This window comes from Aphis gossypii, chromosome X (assembly GCF_020184175.1).
Source record: "Aphis gossypii isolate Hap1 chromosome X, ASM2018417v2, whole genome shotgun sequence".
Taxonomy (NCBI): domain Eukaryota; kingdom Metazoa; phylum Arthropoda; class Insecta; order Hemiptera; family Aphididae; genus Aphis; species Aphis gossypii.
In genome coordinates, this window is record NC_065533.1 from 10,928,668 (window position 1) to 10,949,942 (window position 21,275).

The 21,275-nt window shown below is 30.8% G+C and overlaps 1 protein-coding gene across 4 annotated transcripts in view; it reads right to left on the reverse strand.

Annotated features, from left to right (window-relative positions):
• Nucleotides 1-21,275, reverse strand: part of LOC114122537 (protein muscleblind) — a 160,715-nt gene that overhangs the window by 14,442 nt on the left and 124,998 nt on the right. For all 4 annotated transcript variants that reach the window (XM_050207835.1, XM_050207834.1, XM_050207832.1 and 1 more), the window contains 2 exons: nucleotides 15,491-15,661; nucleotides 4,593-4,793 (listed from right to left, as the gene is read on the reverse strand). In XM_050207835.1, coding sequence (XP_050063792.1) covers nucleotides 4,593-4,793; nucleotides 15,491-15,661 — 372 coding nt within the window. The remainder of the gene's footprint in view (nucleotides 1-4,592; nucleotides 4,794-15,490; nucleotides 15,662-21,275) is intronic.

Genomic DNA, 21,275 nt, shown 5'->3' on the forward strand with positions numbered 1-21,275 from the left:
TTCTCCGTAAAATATTGTGTTTCTATATTGTAGCGCTTAAGCTCTTATTTCCGGACTAATAAATATTCCGAGTGGTTGACTGCAATATCGATAATGTGCGATTATTTAGCATTGAGTATACTTTCCACTTGTCACTATATATATATATATAATGTATATGTACATATTCTATAATATATTATTGTTGTTTTTGTTTTATTTCACTTATTGAATTATTGGCCAAAGGGATTCTTATAAATACGATTTTCGAGTAATAAAAATCTTCATTTTAACTAAAGTAGAGATACAATATTTTTATAACTTTTAAAATGTTACGACTTCACATTATAAGATTAGTGTTTAATGTTTTTATATTTCTGATTTTTATCATCGTGAATTAGATTATTGTTATTTATATAGTCAAATTCGACAAGCATGTTGAGTATTATAAATATTTTTATACAAAACATTGAGACAATCATCTCCCATTGCTGATTTATTGATGCAATTTTAAATATCCAGGCTTCGGTGTAGTAACCGTAGTATAGGGTTTGAGGTTGACTTGAATAAACTTAGCTGTACAGTCAGGTAACCGACGATATACTGCACAATACGAACTCGTAATAATATATTTTTAAATTTTATTTATATACATGATATACAATCTCTCTAAGACCATCAAACTTAGTATGTCATAGAGTAGGTATGAGTAATATTATCACTTTGGTTTATATTTGCATTTGATTTATGCAAGTGTGTTCATATTATACGTTGTACGTCATTGTCGTCGTCGTCGTCGTCGTTTTTGTCGTTGTTTGTTCAGGAAAGGATCTGATGGCATTTTAATTAAACCCGGGTTAATTGGTCATCTCATACATTAAATGTATATGTGTATATATTCTGCGACCCTCGATGTTGACGGTTCTTCCGCATAATGTGTTATGTATGGTCGTCGGTATTTTTAATTTGCTATTAATATTCTTAACCTAAACGGTTTATGCGACGTCAGGCACGTGTTATAAATGATGAAGGAACTCCAAGTGCGTTTATACACATTCATTTTAACGGTATTTTCGTCTTAGTGCGATAATTTTTGTTGTGGAACCACACCGAGTGAATATTATATTATGCGCAATGCATAATACTATTACTTTATACTTGTGCAACACTTAATCGGACTAAAATTAAAAGACCTCATAGCTGAGGGTTGATTTTGAACTCGAATGTTAAACACGTATAATATTCGTATATATAATCCCGTTGAAAACATTATTTAAGTGTGTTTTTCGATGTGGCGGTTGATGTTATCGACGTCGTACAAAGTATATAGGTATACACGAGAAAAATAATTATTGACTAAACAACCGCACGGCAGTACAGCCTACAGAAAAGTGTGAACTGATGCAATTAACACACGGGACACAATACAATTATTATACTTTGCAATTATTTTTGTAACGAAGAGATAAATTGGTCGAAAAAGATTCTGAAATAAGTCATGAAGGTTTAAAACATCAACGGCACAAGGTTTCGAAGGGATTTTTTCGTATACTATCTTAAACCGCCATTAATTTGATATATTCATATAAACCAAACCTCAACGACTCACTCGCGTGCACTAAATCTCGTCCTTGTGATTTTGATCACATCCTTAACCGCATCGCCTGCGTCTTACTGATATAATATATTCTTATTTAAATTTGAAAAACTTTTCCTCCCCAATTATTATTAATGTAATCCGATAAGTACTAAATACTTAATAATAGCGCATCACATTTCGTTTTCCAAATTTACGATTTTGCCATGCACTGCCACTCACTAATAATTTATCACATCGGTTATTTTATCATTTTTTTTTTTTTAAAAAAAAGTATTAACGCGTTACTTTAATAATAATAATATATAATAATAATATGTTACTTTAACTTAGCACTATCATATTGTGGTTACTGAATAATGGATAACCGCGGTTAAATAATATGTGATAAAAATATAAAATTTCTGGTCAGATCGTTTATCATTTGAAACGATTGTCGTATTATAAAAATCATTACTGTAAAATCGACGTATTATTGAGATTATGTTTATGGTTTATAAACAAAAATCTAGTCTTAAAACGATCTCGATGCTCTGGAGTCAACTAAATGTGTTGGAAAGTCAAAAGTATGTGTAATCTTTATATCGATAAATTATAGGTTCTTTGGACGCTATAAAAAAAAATATAGCGCGGGTATGTATAAAATTATGGTTTAGTGATAAATAAGGAAAACATGGAATTTAATACATCCATTTCGAAATCTATTGTGCCGCAGAGAAACTTATTGTTTACGTCTGATTTTTAATGGGTGAAATAATCTAAGTCGTTTTTGTAAATATCCTTTATTTCGAGACCAATAGCGATCAGAAAATCCGCGGTTGAAACAGTTTTAAGCCGACCAAATGAAAAGAAATCGTGTTGAAGAGGCTTTAAAAATACCCCTCGCTATACACACACGTAGATCCAGGTATCAACACGGGGAGGTTTTTCGATTAATTATTATTAGTCTCTAGTACTCCGGGTATGGTGGGAATAGGATTTCTGGTCGGCAAGCGAGCACAGCGATAACAATACAATAATATCCGTATATATGTTGGTCTGGGCAACAGATTCAGCTGTGGCGCGACCCTCCTATTTGCTTCAGAGCAGTTCAAACGTTACCGGTGGAAAAAGTTACTAATGCCAAAATAAATTGGTGAGTTATATATCACATGTATTGAGTCAGCACACCCAGGGTCACGTAAATAAGCCTGGCCGAAGTTTATGCGGCAACCTGAGGGTGTTGCTGCAATTCGGCGTGTCGGTGTATGTAATATAAAATGTAATAAGTACAACTTTTTTATATCGCTGTTGGTTTCAATTAACAAATTGTTTCGTTTCGCATATTATTGTAATATAATATTTAAACACCGAGGAATTTTATTAAAACGTGAGCTTTGTAATAATTTGAAATGTTATAGGTATTACTGCGTGTGTTTTTTTTTATTTAGTTCATTATCGATTCAGTTTGTATGAAACACAAACAAATTTACGATTGTTACTAGATTGTCACACGTGATATAATATAATGTAAATTTTAGTACTCTTCAAATTTGTCAAAAACTGCTTAGTTATGTTTAGGTCTTTAGGAGTTGTATTAATTTTTGATAAATATATTATGTATAAAATATATATAGAGAGAGATTTATAATTACAAATGGGGAAGTACGTTTCAGGATCATTGAGTAAATTACATTTTGGCGGGCAAGCAGTCAACTGGAAATGCATATTAATGATGTCATACGAGTCATTTGATGAGAAAAATATCGATTTACTTTTAAACACAATAGTGATTTTTTAGATTATGAGCCCTCTTCTACTTATCCAACGGCAACTTCAAATAATATAATTGTTATATTAATGAATCGCGCGGTTCGATATTCAAAGAATTTTTGTTAGAATTTTCTCTATTGAACATTTATAAATTAAAATGATTGTTGTCGGTTTAAAGTTAATTTCCTTTGAAGTCTGAGCAAATAAATGAGAGATAAAAAATGAAAATGATATGAACTGATGTACAGGGATGTATATAATAGGTATATATATACTAGAAATGCATTAACAATTAATATTCCTATTAAAATAAAAATAGAACGGGTCACAAAGTTAAGTTGAAATCGTATAAAATCTGTTTGTCAGTGATACCTTTCTCAGATTTTCGTGATACGTATTTTAAAGTAAAAAAGTAATTAGATAAAAGTCACACGACAGTCGCAGCAACTATAGTGTAGATATTCATGATATGTACGTACTACGCAGTAACGAAAAAATAAAAAGGTGTGCGCTAAATATAAAAAAAAACTTTTGTCGCATTAACGGTAATACGATTTTTATCTGATAATAAGCAATAGAAACATAACGTTGCCAATGGCATCGTATAAATCTACAAAGACGTTAGGTATAAGTTAAAATAATAATAATAAATAACCAAACAAACAAATTAAATATCTATCGGCCGATGCGAGTTTGTTTAGCAAAAGTACATAATGTTCAACATAATATTATTAACAACCACGCGGCACGATGAATTCTAGAGTTAATTTAGTTAATTATCTATAACATCAATATATAGATAGTAGATACCTCTATATATTGTGTACGCACTAGAAGTAGTATATGTATAGATACTATAAGTACGCATATAATGATGTAATAATTTTATGTAAACAAAAAGCTACTATATATAGGTATATATCAATATAACAGGTGATAGTGTTAAAATAGTAATAATTATATAGTCTAATAATGTAAAATAACAAAAACAACTCCACGTATTGTGAGAAAACGTATAGGTGTTAGCTAAAAAGATGTAAGATTAAAAAAAAAAAAAATTATTTAGCTAAAAGATCAAGTACATAATAATGATGATATTATTATATAGTTTGATCCCGTGGTAGTCATGCTTTTTATTATTATTATTTTTTTTTTTTTTTATTATTATTATTATTAATACTTTGGTGGAAAATAAAAATTAGTACTTAAAACAAAGATGAAACTATATAAGGTCAAAAAAGGATTTGTTTTTTATTTTACTAACGTCTAGACGGTCGTTCCTTGGCATTTTCTGTTGCGTAACCATTGTCTGCTGTACGGTCATTGCCAGCGGATTGTTCGGGTCTGAAGTGATTATTGCGGTCGGTCCAATCAACGGGCCGGCGGCGCTAAAGTATGGCGTATAAGTGTTGGCGACCTGGGTACTCGCGCCAGGGATTCCGGTCAAATATGCTGTTGGTGTTGCCTGCGAATGAGACAAAAACATAACGGTCAAAATACGTATTCGTATACACTGTAAATTAAAATAGATATATATTCGGGTACGATATTATTATATTATATTAATGTAGTTGTATTATAATATAACAATAATAATGTTATTATTATTATTAAGTACCTATATTGACATGTTATCGTGTAGGTACATACAAGGCCATAACTGGAAATTAATTTCGTGAAGAGATTTAAGCTAAAAAGTTGTGTTCTAATTTTATTATAATGTTTTGTAGGTAATTTAGTATAGTATACCTAACCACATAATATAACACGAAATAAAGTCGGGGGGTTCAACCTCGCCCCCTAGATATACGGCCTTGGGTACATAATATTATAAAAACAGGATTTTTGCGAATCGGATTTTATAATCTAGTAGTGATCTATAGTGTAACCGGATTCCTAGCCGCTTTTACTAAAAATTATTCAGAATATTTTGTATTCGAATAATTTATTGAGTTTACGACGCAGAAATAGTCCCAATAGGTATTCTGAATATTTTTAAAATACGTTCTAGGTTATAAAATATAAAACAATAAACTTTGATTCATTTTTAATTAGATACTTGTACACAGATATACGAGTATTATAATCTTTTTTGATAAACCTTGAGAAACACGGACAGGCATGTTCAGTGGATGTAAATATTACTAGGAATATTAACCCTACCCAATAAAAAATATTACTATTATTATGTATATGTGTTAATATACTAATAGTATTGTATTTAGTTACTAAATGCTAACAATTATTATAAATTGTCAGGTTACCTATATCATAATAGTATATTAAATATGTATACACTACGATTCGATTCGTTCAGCATTTAAAAGCATGATAATAATATGTTTGGAACTTTTTTTTTGTTTAAGGGGTGCTACGCATTTTCTGCAAACCTCTTGTCTCCGCCAAGTTGTAAAGTATGAACTTTAATCAACAAAATACGTGTGTTATGATTGTTATTTTAATTAAAGGACTAAACAGTCGCTATAAGATGTTTGGATTATAAATTAATAATATTTAATGAATAAAATGCTAAGGTAAATATGCTAATAGACTATGACTTATAAGTACTCGTAAACAATTTAATAATAATATAATTAAACAAAGAGCAATTAAAAATTTTGAAATTGTATATATTAATATTATATACTATATATTTTAAGGCTTTTGATAAGCATTAATTAATTAATAGATACAATTTATAAAATAATATAATTCAATATTTTAATCTTTTATGAAAGAAGAATACGAATAAAATCCAAAATTAATTAAAAAACAACGACTGGTTTAATATCTTAAGTTACGATAATATATAAATAACAAATATATGTATTCAGCTAATTAGTTGTGAATTTTAATCAATGTGAATTATTTTATAAATAATTTAAATACATTTTAGAAGAGTATTACAACTGTAGTAGGTAGCTATTAAAATTAATACGTACAATGAATAATATCTAAAAGTATTCAAACAAATATTCAAGTACTTAAATGTTAGACTTAGTGATAACCAACAACATTAATTAAAATGTCGAAATCGTAAATTTCATTACATCTACTCGTGCGTCTAAAAATATTGTTTTGATTAATTAAAAAAAAAATAAACTTTCATAAAGCTGAATCTATTTTCAATTAAGTTTATCATAATATAATATCTTGCTCAGTATCATTATATTTTTAGCCATTTTAAGTTGGCGTAGTAAATTCAATTTGTTTCCAAAAAAAAAAAAATCGTTTATTTATCAATATCATTCATAAATAATAGAAAAAACTGCTTTGACTTTGCTGAAAAAATTTGTTTACCATTACCGGAGAAACGTTTTGTTCGCATGGACGTGTAACGATGCCCAGAATAGCGTAATAGTCGACTTATCGAAAAATCACTAAGCTTTCCAGGGATAGATAATAATACTATAATATAGGTATAGGATACTTATTATGATTTGCATCGAAAAAACACCCGCCCCGGATACTAAGACCGTCGCGATAAAGACGGTAAAGTCGAAAACAACATAATATAACAGTAGGCAGGTATATAATACTAGGTACAATATATAGCTACCGAGTCTCGGCAGTAACTTAATTTAAAGGATCGAAAGGACGAACTATATAGCTATTTTTTCTGCCCGCGAACAAAGCCGCGCCGCAGCGTACTGCAGGAATGAGTTTCACTTTAGAAGGAACTTTTCAAATACCGGTTAAGGAACACACCCACCCACCCACACACACACACACACACACACACACACACACACACACACACACACACGCCACCACCCACATGCGTGCGAATATTACATTATACGATCGTGTTTGTTATCGGCCATCGTTCGCCGTTGTACTCTGCGGTGGAAAATCGATTTGGGTGTTTTTCACGTTTTTTCTATTTTTTTACGGCCACACAATGCCGAATGTGTCGTGATACTATAAAATATTATATCGTAAATCGTAACAATTTAATCGCATATAATAATAATAATAACACATTACTTCGTCGTCGGCGGCGGTGGCGGCGGCGCCAGAACCCCGTATTCAGTATAACCTAGTTGCGGGTCGGCCGGCTGTCCGTGGCCAATATTTATTATGTTTGCGCGAGACGTCTGCCGTTATTTTAATAATATTTCGTGTCGATATTTAGCATTTAGCGACCCGAGCGTGAGACAATACCCGCGGGTCACACAGCGGTCGACAGGTATATCAAATCATATTCGTATTATTATTAGTGTTATAATATATATCGACAACGCGTCGTTGAAGTTTTCTCGAGCTTTGACGAATAACTATATATAAAAATAATATTATAATACGTAATATTAAAACTGATATCATATTGGTTTTTTAACAGTCACTAAACCGATTTTTTAAATTTTTTACACGCGGTCACGCAATATATATATTATTTTATCGAGGTGGACCTGGCGGGCGCCGCCACTGGCGCCACTGCAGCTACAACGGGACGGTCTATAAAAATATATATAATAAAATCGGCGACGGTATGCCGACTTTAATAATGGAAATGACGTGAGTATGCGTGCGTGTACCTATGTTTGTGTGTGTGTGGGTACGTACAGTAGTGCACTGCAGTACAACACTCACATTCCGAGCACCTAAAACCGAAAATAATTAATACCAGCTCTGTAAATCGCGCGCAGAAAACGCATTGCTTAAAAGGTCGCGCGTGTCGCGTGACGCGGGCGCGGACGTAAATCATCAACCATTGTCTCACAGACTGCACACACAGACACACACACACACTTGCACATCACATTCCTTCTCCGGTGATTACGAGCCGCATTCAATTATTATTCGCGAGGACATTTTGTGCAATTATGCGAACGGAAATCGCCGGATCCTATATACCGACAACATAAAACTATATATATATATATATATATAAGCTAGAGTATAATGATTATTATCGTTACTACAATATTATATGGTGACATTCGATTTGTTTTAATGATAATAATTGGAAAAAATAAAAAATAAATCCTTATTAATAACGACGACGAGTCATAACTACTTCAGAGTGACGCGCGCAGCATACACGCACTACGGTATTGGTATGCATATCTGTGGTCATCGTATACGTATAATACCCCACCGCGCCGTCTCGTCTGTGAGGCCAGTGTTTGTTTATTCGTGACAAAAAAAAATAAAAAAATAATAAACTTACGTCGCACGTATGAACTAAGATAAACCATAATATGGTAATCTATATAGTTTATTCTCTTACGGTACACGCGTATATAGTTATTTTGTACATTTTTTTTTACTTGCTACCGTAGTAGATCGATTTCTAAAAGTTAATTTCATCAATTTCGTACGAGTCCAGCTACAGTGGTGTACACAGATTTTTTTTTTTTGAAAGGGGTATAAATTTTTGACTCACAAATATCAAAAAATATACATACATGCATTTACCCATAGGTGCTATACTTTATCATAATAATTTAATAAATCATTAATTTATATTATTAACCTAACTTGGGGAATTAGTATATTACGTATGTGCTATTACTTTTTAATATAATCTTAGCCTAAATTAGGTAAATGGTGATAAATATTCTGTCATTACTTTATCATATATTTTATTGTTATCGATCAATTTAATTTACATAAAAATTTAAAAATCCACACACAAAAAATGTTGAAAACATGCACAATGCATATTTTGAGAAATCAATAGATAAAAAAAAGCTGAAGTAGGATAAAATTATGATACCCTCGCCGTTCTCCTGGGACAAAATAAATTCAATATTTTCGTATTTTAAGCTTGTATTTAAATTAGGAGAAAAACGAACGGATTACGAGGGAAAATGACGTCGTTTAACCCCTAGTTATTTAGTTCGATTATTGTTGTGGGTGTTCGAAAATTAATTTTAGTGACTCAACTCTTCGATATTATCATCATCATTCACGATATACTACATACACCTTATACCTATATCGTTAACTCATACGAGTATTTGTATTTCTATTACCACGATGTATATATTACATTAAATTGACGTGACTTGTGAAACGACGATAATAGTAAAAAAAAAAAAAATAATGATAACAATATAGAAAAAACAAAATAAAACATTTTTCCGGACAAAAATGTAGGCATAGAACAACGACGACGAAGACGAGAGAGAGTAGCGACTAGCAAAAAAACACTCGTTTGGCGTGCCGCTGAAAATACTAGCATTTCATTTCAAGCACAGATCGATATACGGAAACAAAACAATTCGATAAATTTTTATTTTATACGGAACGATGGCGAGCTTGGGGTGTATAATCCGCCGCCGGTCCGTTCGACGTCTGTGAAAAATCATGTAATCAGTGCTCGTCTATGTATTGCGGTCCGCGATAAGGGCGAATCTCACGTCCGGTTTGTTTTATTCGTTGTAAAATAAAAAAATAATAAACTTACGTCGCACGTATGAACTAAGATAAACCATAATATGGTAATCTATATAGTTTATTCTCTTACGGTACACGCGTATATAGTTATTTTGTACATTTTTTTTTACTTGCTACCGTAGTAGATCGATTTCTAAAAGTTAATTTCATCAATTTCGTACGAGTCCAGCTACAGTGGTGTACACAGATTTTTTTTTTTTGAAAGGGGTATAAATTTTTGACTCACAAATATCAAAAAATATACATACATGCATTTACCCATAGGTGCTATACTTTATCATAATAATTTAATAAATCATTAATTTATATTATTAACCTAACTTGGGGAATTAGTATATTACGTATGTGCTATTACTTTTTAATATAATCTTAGCCTAAATTAGGTAAATGGTGATAAATATTCTGTCATTACTTTATCATATATTTTATTGTTATCGATCAATTTAATTTACATAAAAATTTAAAAATCCACACACAAAAAATGTTGAAAACATGCACAATGCATATTTTGAGAAATCAATAGATAAAAAAAAGCTGAAGTAGGATAAAATTATGATACCCTCGCCGTTCTCCTGGGACAAAATAAATTCAATATTTTCGTATTTTAAGCTTGTATTTAAATTAGGAGAAAAACGAACGGATTACGAGGGAAAATGACGTCGTTTAACCCCTAGTTATTTAGTTCGATTATTGTTGTGGGTGTTCGAAAATTAATTTTAGTGACTCAACTCTTCGATATTATCATCATCATTCACGATATACTACATACACCTTATACCTATATCGTTAACTCATACGAGTATTTGTATTTCTATTACCACGATGTATATATTACATTAAATTGACGTGACTTGTGAAACGACGATAATAGTAAAAAAAAAAAAAATAATGATAACAATATAGAAAAAACAAAATAAAACATTTTTCCGGACAAAAATGTAGGCATAGAACAACGACGACGAAGACGAGAGAGAGTAGCGACTAGCAAAAAAACACTCGTTTGGCGTGCCGCTGAAAATACTAGCATTTCATTTCAAGCACAGATCGATATACGGAAACAAAACAATTCGATAAATTTTTATTTTATACGGAACGATGGCGAGCTTGGGGTGTATAATCCGCCGCCGGTCCGTTCGACGTCTGTGAAAAATCATGTAATCAGTGCTCGTCTATGTATTGCGGTCCGCGATAAGGGCGAATCTCACGTCCGGTTTGTTTTATTCGTTGTAAAATAAAAAAAAAATAGTAATAATAAAATCGGTATTTCGTTCACGTACGCCAAGCAGCAGTCTGATTCGCAGGCGCGAGGAGACCGTTTCTTCCTCGATGAGCGCGTTTGCGAAATACCTATATATATATATATATTTATCTTTTCTTTTTTTTTTTGTACTCGGCGATCCCTCGTAAGTCGCGTTCATCGAACATTCGTCATATTATTATGTACATACGGTCCGCCCTCCGGCGAAACATCACTCGAATTTATTATTATTTATTATTATTAGATGCCGTATAATATATTATATAGGTAAGTACAGAGTGATTTATCTCGCCATTCAACTTAACTCGGTCTCATGTTTGACTCGTTTGTTATTTATTATAATTCTGAGGTTTAGACGTTATGTAAGTAAGTATACATAAAAAGAAGAAATAAAGTAAGAACCCACTAATATAAAGCACTCAAAGGCAAGAGTTTCTTTTCAAATACTTAGATTTGCTACAACATTAATAGTCTGCAGTGCAGGTTAAAATACTGCGGTGGCATTTTTCCAAAAATACATAGAAGATCTAACCTTTTTCTGAGAATTATTAAGCGGGTCATTTTTTTTTTAGTTTCAAAACTTAGAATCTCTACTAATAAAATCAAAGTAATAAAAAAACTTTAGGCAAGTGGGTACCGATCTGCTGTATATTAGGTGTCGAGTGTGATTTAATTGTAATTATTATAATATTTATTTTCACCATATTTTAACAAATAAATATACAACTCAAAATATAATTGCATTTTTCTGTAAATACCGTAAAACAATAGAAATAAATGCATAGTATAAATCGAAAGTATTTTGAAATAAATAAAAAATCTCATTGTGTGTTGTAAAATTCATAACAATATAATTCGCTTAAAAGTTTTTATTTCCCACAAATAATGTTTTTTAATTATAATAAAATAATTAAAGTTTTTTATTGTTTAAATAAATTATTTTATCCAAATTTTAACTTTAAACGTTTATAAAGAATAATTGTCTGTAAATATTTTTTAGATTTTATGGTTTGAGTATTGACTACTTAATATTAAATATTCAAAACTTAGATACAAAAAGTAAAGTTTTTTAAATTTTTATTTCAAATTAGTTTTCAACTTTTAGCGATTTTGATGAATTTCATAACATACTATTAATTTAGACCTTTTTGAATTATTTATTTAACAAAATGTTTATAAAAAAACGGAGTGCTAACTATGAAAAATATTTATAATAAAATGAACTTGAGATGGAGCATAATATACTAGATTGATCGTAATAAAGACACAAACACCTAAACACAATTGGATTGATGAGATATTGAAGAGTGTTCGCATATGTGCGAGAGCCAATGAGCTATTGTTATCATATTTATTATTATAATTTATTGATGTTATTATTATAATGGCATCGTCGAATGAGATCATTCAATATTACAGTTATGGGTTAAACATAAGACCTGTCAAAAAGAAAAAAAAAAGAAAAACAACAAACAACAAACATATACTCGCAAACTAAAAATTACTGATCAATATTTATTTCATGTTTTATGCATTACCCATAGGTAGTATACGTTATAATATTATATTAAAGTATTCAATAAACTATAATCCTTAGATCTTAGTAATACATACGTAGTAGAATAATTCAGTAGAAACTACTCGTTTGAATTCCGATTTCAATATGTAGGTACATCAGAATTTTTGAGCATGATGAAAAAACTATGAATACGTTTTTAACTTGCAGTTTGCTCACCAATGAATGTCATGGTAGTTACTATTTCGTTAGGTTTAGTTGCTTTTTTTTTTTTTTTTGTAGATTATTTGATATATTATTTTAATACACGGCACACGCTCATTTACGTAGTTGTGGGCGTTTAATTAGAGGACATTATCATTAGAAGACATAGATAAGTGGATAACCGTACCAAACGAAATTTAAAAATATTTCCATCACCTATAAAACAGATCAAGCGATATTGATGTAACGGCGTACCTACAGACGTCGTACATACTATGAATAATAAAGCGCGTGGTTTGAGTAAGTACATTTTCTCAGACAAAAAGCATCCAAAGTGCATTTAAGTATTGGACGCTCGCGATCTGCCCATTTATATTTTATTACGTCATGTCGGGTGGCACTTTACGCTGCGGCTCCGACGCTGCAGGATTCCCCGAGATGAATAATAAAATAAAAACATCGGTTCGCGTGTCTCGGCTAATTTCGTCTGCGCCGGAGAGATATTGGTTTGTATATGGGTTAGGTCTTTATTTCGCGACGACAAGTCCCATCGAATACTCTGTCATCGTCTTGGACGTCAACAAACTCCCATTAACGTCGATTGAAATTACTCGTACAGGCCCGAACGTATTATACTAAGTACCTATACATAGCCATAATAGGGCCGAAGTTTCTCGAACATGGCACATGGAAATTAAAACAGAATATAATATATTATTTTTCCATCTCGTCTTTATTTTTATTTTATTCATAGCGATGGAAGTAGTACATGGTGATTATTATAAATACGACAAATTACTATAAATAGCGGCGGTCACGTATAGAAAAATTCCTACACCTCAACTCTATTAATATTTTCCAAAAATAAAAAAAAACCTAAAAAAAATCTAGACCATTTCCCCCCATTGACCTATTTTTTCTTCATTATTAAAATAAGAAATTGTCGCATCCGTTTATTAATTTGTTACCCTATCATTTTCTGGCAGAGTATCTACTGGTAAACATTAATTATGAATTAAATGAACAATAAAAATCATTGTGATCGAGTATAGTAAAATATTAATTGATTATAACAATTAACCATCCCTCCGATACTTATATATACACACTTATCTACCCTCCTCCTATCAAAATTTGACTATTTTAATACTTTTTTACTAAAATCAATTATTTATTAGAATTTGTATGTACTATTATTATACTTAATCTATTTTCCCATTTTACAATATGTTTTTATTTTAGAAGGGAAAATCTTTTGGTGTTTTGAGACTGAATGATTACACCGCAGCTTGGAATAAAAATATATTGAAGATGGACTCGGTAAAGATGAAATTGTTGCCACTAAAACACTATTGACACAATATTATGAATCTAACTAGGGCGTGCCGAACGAGTAAAAAATAAAAAATTATAACCATCGGTGCTATTATAGGACTCGGAATCGAAAACTACGTGTACTGAAACCATACGGTAGCAACAATATATGTATAGTACAATATGCATTATGCAATCACGGCTGTACAATAATTTATAACAAATGTCATTGATTAATTAAAAATCAAAGCGGGGTCGCTTTTATATTTTCCAACGTATATAATTATTGTTATACTCTACCCCCGGGGTATACGACAATCGCATTGGCATAAAATAATTCGTATCACAGAGGGAAAAATGCGAACAATAGTATTGAATATTAAACATCGGCGTGTCTCACTTCCCTCGTTGCATTTACCTGCACCCAACATCACAAATCCGTGCAACTTTGGTCTACTTAGTCCATAACTCTACCCAAAGCCTCTGTCAGTGTTATTTTTGTAATCGTATGATAATATCATGCTGTATTATAAAATAGTTGTCGCCCTAACGTATCGTATTTACAGGGTAGACGACAAAAATAATCGAAAAAATAACCAAACCAATAAAATGTACATATATTTTATTAGACATTGGTTCTAACTTCTAATTAAAAATTCAGATCAAAAATAATAATTGTAATTTAAACTATATTTATTATCAAAAGATGATTTAAATAATTAAACAAATATAAAAAAAAAATATTTAACCTTCCGTTAGAATATTATTGTCTAATAAAATATGACATACGAGTAAAGTATACAAATTTTATTTTTTTTAAATTTACGTTTTACCAATACGACGAAAACATCGACAGTTTCAGTTATTAACGATGCAATTTCGATTTCAAACTAACTATTGAGCCTAGCCACTCAGGTGTATCTACCTAGAATATACGTATTATAGCAGATTAACTCATCGATTTACTAAATTTAAAATCATATTTATTGACAGTTAAACCGGATATTATTCGAAAATAAATTCCGTACAAGCACCCATAACAATAATAATAATAATAGCTAAATTACCAATGCGCTCTACATTGTGATTACGTAACGATTTATACCTGAATCAGCGAGGGATTATGTAGATTTTTACGTAAACGTTAAACCGTCTGTTTTACATTAAAAATGTTTTTACTTTTAAAACGTAATTAAATAAATCGAAATTACTTTTGCGGGGTGCTCGTACATCATCACGAAGGTTATAAAGTCGTACATTATGTTTGTATTTGTGTGCGCGCACGAGCACAACGTGATAAGATAAACATTTTCTAATCTAATAAAGCGAACGCGTCCCCCCCGGCGGGCACATTATAGTTTATATAGCATTATTATTACACCTGTATAAATTAATTCGTGTACTTAAACTGAAATTATATTTATGCGTTCGGGACGTAAGCAATATACAAGTTTAATGGACTCACCACTGCTGTAGGAACTTGCCCCGGCACTATCTGTTGACTAGCCATAGTCATTTGCTGCATTAATGCATTCTTTAGGGCCAAGTGGTTACGACCATTTACCAACAGCTGGTCCTTGAGATGCTGCGGTGGATGGAAATATTTGCACGGCGGTTTCTCTCGGTTACACCTGCCCTGTAATTCATTAACATAAATAAATTAAGTATTGAACATTCGCTTATTGTGTTAAACAGAGGTAAACATAAAACATAAAACGGTGTGCATAATATTATAATTTCCGTTTCATCAAAGAAGGCCGGTAACACAGTTTACACGTGTTCAACAACACTACATTCGGTCGTGCATGTGATATTGTATTCGTTACTTGTTATAAGGCACACGGTTATGTCACCCGCGAGATCACCAGCTTCTCGCTGTACACCGTAGACGACAGGTATTGTGAATTATAATATGATATTGACGTATTCATTTTTTTGCAGTACAGTATGGAAATAAGAATATCGCGTGATTAATCAGATCATATTATTATTATAGGTCAGTGTTTCTTAAATTGTGTTCCATGGAACCCCGGGGTTCCGCGAAAATCACTTCAGCGTTCCACGAAACTTGAACACTTTTTTCAAAATTTTCAAGAAAATCACTTTAAAAAATCTAACTAAAAATTAGCTAGCGGGGAAAAATGTTTTATGTATTAAAACTATTGAAACAGAGTAGGGGTTCTAATTATCGTAGGTACTGTAGTAACTTATTGTTGAAAGCTAAATAAAAATAGTTAACATTTTTTTAAAAAATACGTAGGGGTTCCCCGATAAAAGTGGACACAGAAAAGGATTCCACGGATAAAAAAGTTTAAGAAACACTGTTATAGGTCAACGGTGTTGTAATACCGAGTGAAGTTTGTTTTATTCACGAAAACGACATTATTAAAACGCTGTCTTTTATTATTATTTTTCCACTTAATAGTAAGTTACATTTTAAAAGATTGTGTAATCGCTTTGGTCGTTAACGCATAACTGATTGTATGGAAACAGAGTTATACCTAACTACCAGTATACACAAACAACAGGAAAACTGATTTTTATACCATAAAATATATTATTATATCCGAACGTAATTCGTATACCGAACGGCGATTAGCTGCGGACGTCACTTGACATATTTATGGTATTTTTTTCCCTAGGCACAAGTCAGATTCAGCTTTTACCTAAATAAATTTCGATCTACGACACTAAACCACCGTCAATGATGAGGACGTAGCAATTGGATTAACGCGGCTCGTGGGTATTACAATTTGAAATTTGTGTTTTTTATTTTTAACTGACCTCTATACCGTTATAAGCCTACAACGACACTGTAGCATATCATCATATCGACGATTTAATTTGTACGTTTATATTATATATTTTGTTGCCAATCTGTTGTTGACAATCAAACTAACCCACGTTTTGTCTTTTGTACCAATAATAAGCTTGTAAAATAAATTTTTAATGAAAAATATTACTCGGCGACTATACGACAGATTAGCGATAGAAGCGTGCGGGATTTCTTGTACCCTAAATATAATAAGTTAAGCAAATGATTAATAGTGTTTGAAAAATAACTTATAATGTTTTATCATTTACTTTGTAATATTATCTTCTTTCAAATTTGTAGTAAGTGTTTAGTTAATTTTAGTACCTACGTTTACATTCAGTAATAACTACACGATGGCCGACCTGAGTTTTAAAGTGTTTTTAAAGAATTTCTATAGGATTTTGTTAGCACGCAACAACAAGCAACGGCAAGGACATGGGACCACCTGTAAAGTATTTTAAGTTTTTATTTCATACACATAATAATTCTTGTTATTATTTTTTTAATTTCTTTTAAATCGTCTGAATAAAAAAGGCTGATGAAACTTATTTTATACCTATTAAAATATCGTGAGTGCAGTCGCGGATATTGTCTGTAATAATATTATAATACAAGACGTCCTAATTTTTTAATGCATACCTATAACTAATAATAATATATGTTATAATGTTAATTGTTTGTAACGTTGTTTCGTGTTATGGCGTAATGCGTAACGCTTGTTATGTCTTATTAGATCAAAAACACGGTTGATTGGTCAAATGGCACAGCAAAGGCTTACCGGATTATGGGGCTTATGCGTATGAAAATTGATGTACATATACTACTCGCGGCCTCGTATATGTAATATATTATACTCGTAGTGTGTAGTTAATCAATTTTAAAAAAAATATATAGTGAGACCTCTAATTTACAATTTATATTTATGCAGGTTTATATATTTTTTCATGTCGCAGAAATATACTCATAATATTATTATGTATTCAAAACGTTTCAATTTGATTTGTAGTTATATCTACGAGTATTTTAATGTCAAATAAAACCACAAAGTACCTACTTATAATCTATATATTTTAATAAAATAATAGCATACTTTTTGATTTCAAACCAAAGTGATCCAAGTTTTGAGTATTCTGTTTGATTTGAATAATTGCTATTATTTGAATTGAAACGAACTATGATCGTTCGGCTTAAAAATTAAATTTAATACACTCAATTCGATAGTCAATATCGAAAAAAATGTAATTATTTAATGCAATATTGTTTCGTTATATATTTATTGACGGGTCATACGTATTAAACTAGATTTAACAATTCTTTTAATATTTTTTAAAGAGGTTTGGTTCGGGTTGGAAGTAAATATTTCAAGTTCCCGGTTGGTCTACAAAATATCAGGGTTCGTAACAAAACTGATACCTATACCTATAATTGTACAAAAAATTTTTCATAATGGCAATCGTCATCCGTCGGAATTTAATATACAGTGCATAATTTACGCAGTAATATTATAATATTGTGCCTAGAACGTTTCTCTAGAAAATTTGATAACGTTGCATTTATAATAGACGTGAATCAGGTGATCAGCGGGGGGAAATTATGATACGCCGACCGATGACGCACTGAACTGTATAATATAAATATAAACAATAAACATATTATATTGTAATAAAATAACACAATAGGTTATATTGTGTGTGGTGATCCATGCCGCGTATAATATTGAACAGTTTCTCAATACAATTTTGAATTTTTTCATCGGATTTCTTTGAAGATAACACATATCCAGGCAATTCATAAGTTTAATAAGTCGTGTAATGCACGAATGAAAGCTGAAGACATATTAAGACTCATAAATAAGGTTGTTAATGTTTAGAATTTCCAGTGGTCTTATGAAAAAAAAAAAAAACGTGACAAGAGCGAATGGAAGCAAAATAAGAAAATATATTACATGAACCGTTTATTATTATTTATTTTTTTTTTTTAGATATAATAGCTGTTGATATCTGTATTTTTGAGTGTAATGATTTATTACCGCTTTCTGTGTTATAAAGACGCGCGTCCAAGTCTTATGCGAAACTATTTTTAAAAAATCTTTCAAGATGCGTATAAATAATATTTTACTATTTGTACTTATGTTTTATACGCCCTAGTATGAAACGCATGTGGGTTCACTCGTTAAAATGGAACAAGTTATAATGTAGGGCGGTTTTTAATGCTATTAAATACTATAATATTCATGTTGAAATTTGCAATAATAAATTAATGTTTTATTTTTATTATTAACTTTAAACTTATTATCATTTTCCAAACATGAACGAAAGACTTATTATAACAACATTGTATTATACGATTGTGACAACTGTGTTTAAATCTTAAGAATATTTCAAACACAATACATAGCTTGCTCGTATAATATTTTTCAATTCACTATTGTTTTGAATACGATCCGTGTGACTGTTTCCTAAAATAAAAAGCATACTGCTGTACATAAACAAATAGTAGCTACCTATCTGAGTTCGCGGGATCATAAATATCCATAATTTTCTATTAATGGATGTATTGAATATTTTAGTATAATATTATGTTGAACACTTGTGTGCGAGCGGAATATTAAGAGTGATCTGACGTGGCATTACGTGAGCTTTATTCAGCTTCGAAAATGAATAGTTGTGTGAAATATGTAATTTAGTAGTTGGTATAGAAGTTCGATTTATCATTTATGCATTGTATAATATGTTAATGTATTTAGTCAGAAACATCTACGTACATCTATTTATGGTTAAACAATATATTCTACCAGGAAACGTACTATCTGCTTAGCAATTAAAATAAAAGCTTCTTAAGACAATATTCGAGGAAGTAAAAACAAGTAAAACACTTAACTCGACGGAGTTTTAGTAAAACAATTGAATAGAAATGAGTATGACGGAGTTGGATTAGACGGATTTGCCGATGTCATTTTATAGAATTATAATCGAGGTAAGTTTACTTTTATAAAAATAACGACCGGATATAACAACAATATAAAACTATGTGTATACGCGTACGGTTGCAGAGACGTCATGATTTTCAACGGAAAGTTCATAATCATAACAACTGTAGTAAAAAATATCTATCATGAGATCTTATAAATTTTAAATCATTATTACTGTCAGTTTGCGCACCATAACGCAAGTGACCTGCAATTTATATCTGTTTCATTCTCTGAAACAGCCCGTACGGAATTACGTAGTCATCTATTATTATTTAGTTACCTGCAGATGATATCGCATCAGGTATAAATATTTTATAAGCAATTCTGTAATGGATTAACACGTTTATGCGTTTACGTCATAGAATATAGTAAAAATATTATGTGTAATTTATTTTACCTTTTTTCCCCCCCGCTGATAGTTTGTTTTCCGTAAATATATTCGAATTTCGACTGCTTGAAATTTGTTTATACTTTGTTTTTACGTTCAAAAAATGCAATATACATATTTAAGCTCGCGGTAAAAACATTTCGGTCTGCCCTATTTGAGTATTTGAAATAATATTTGGTTCTTCTTAATGTTTGATCCGAAAAAATACAAGAAAATAAAATAGTAATAAATTGTTTTTTGGAATTACTTACATTATTCCAAAAAACAGTTATATCGTGTATTATGTTATATGACATTCAAAACACTATGATTAAACAAACAGCCCCATTTGTCTGAAGTTATCCAAGGTTATTAAGGGCGTTTGCAGATTTTCAATAAAAAAAATAGCCTATCATATACAAACGGCGTACAATTTAAAAAAAATATTTTTCTACTTTTTTATTATTAATATAAATTTATTTTTAGTATAAATTATCGTTATACGCAACAATAATCAAGTAAGGTTTCCGTTTATATTCAAACATATAGCTGCCTACGAAACATTATTTATATGGGTGCCTAATTCACAACTACCAGGCACAAAAAATGTTCTCCGAATAAGCACACTATGAACAAACCAAACTTTAAACACATTTGACTCATTAAGTTCTTTGCCAAAATTCGTTTTTCATAATAGGATCAAAACAATCAAGGCACTCAAAAATTATTCTGCTTTAAAAGAAGAAATTAAAAATTTATAACGATAGAAAATAGACTTAAAAAATATTATGTTCTATAATATAACGACTTAAAATTGTGTAAAATAAATATTTTCAACACCGGTTGGGATACCTTTTGAACTTTTTTTTTTTTTTGGTTGTTTTCAACGTAAACGTTTTTCACACGCTTACTGAAGTAAAATAATTATCCGCTTTTACAATGATTTTCATTCGTTCCGCGAAAATTTCAGAGCACATGAAATATTACTATTTGGATACGCGTGTATTTTCGGTAATTATATTAGTATATGACAAGAAGCCAGTGGTTGTTGATAGTATTATTGTACTGTGTGAGAACAAAAATAAGTCATTGCCTAT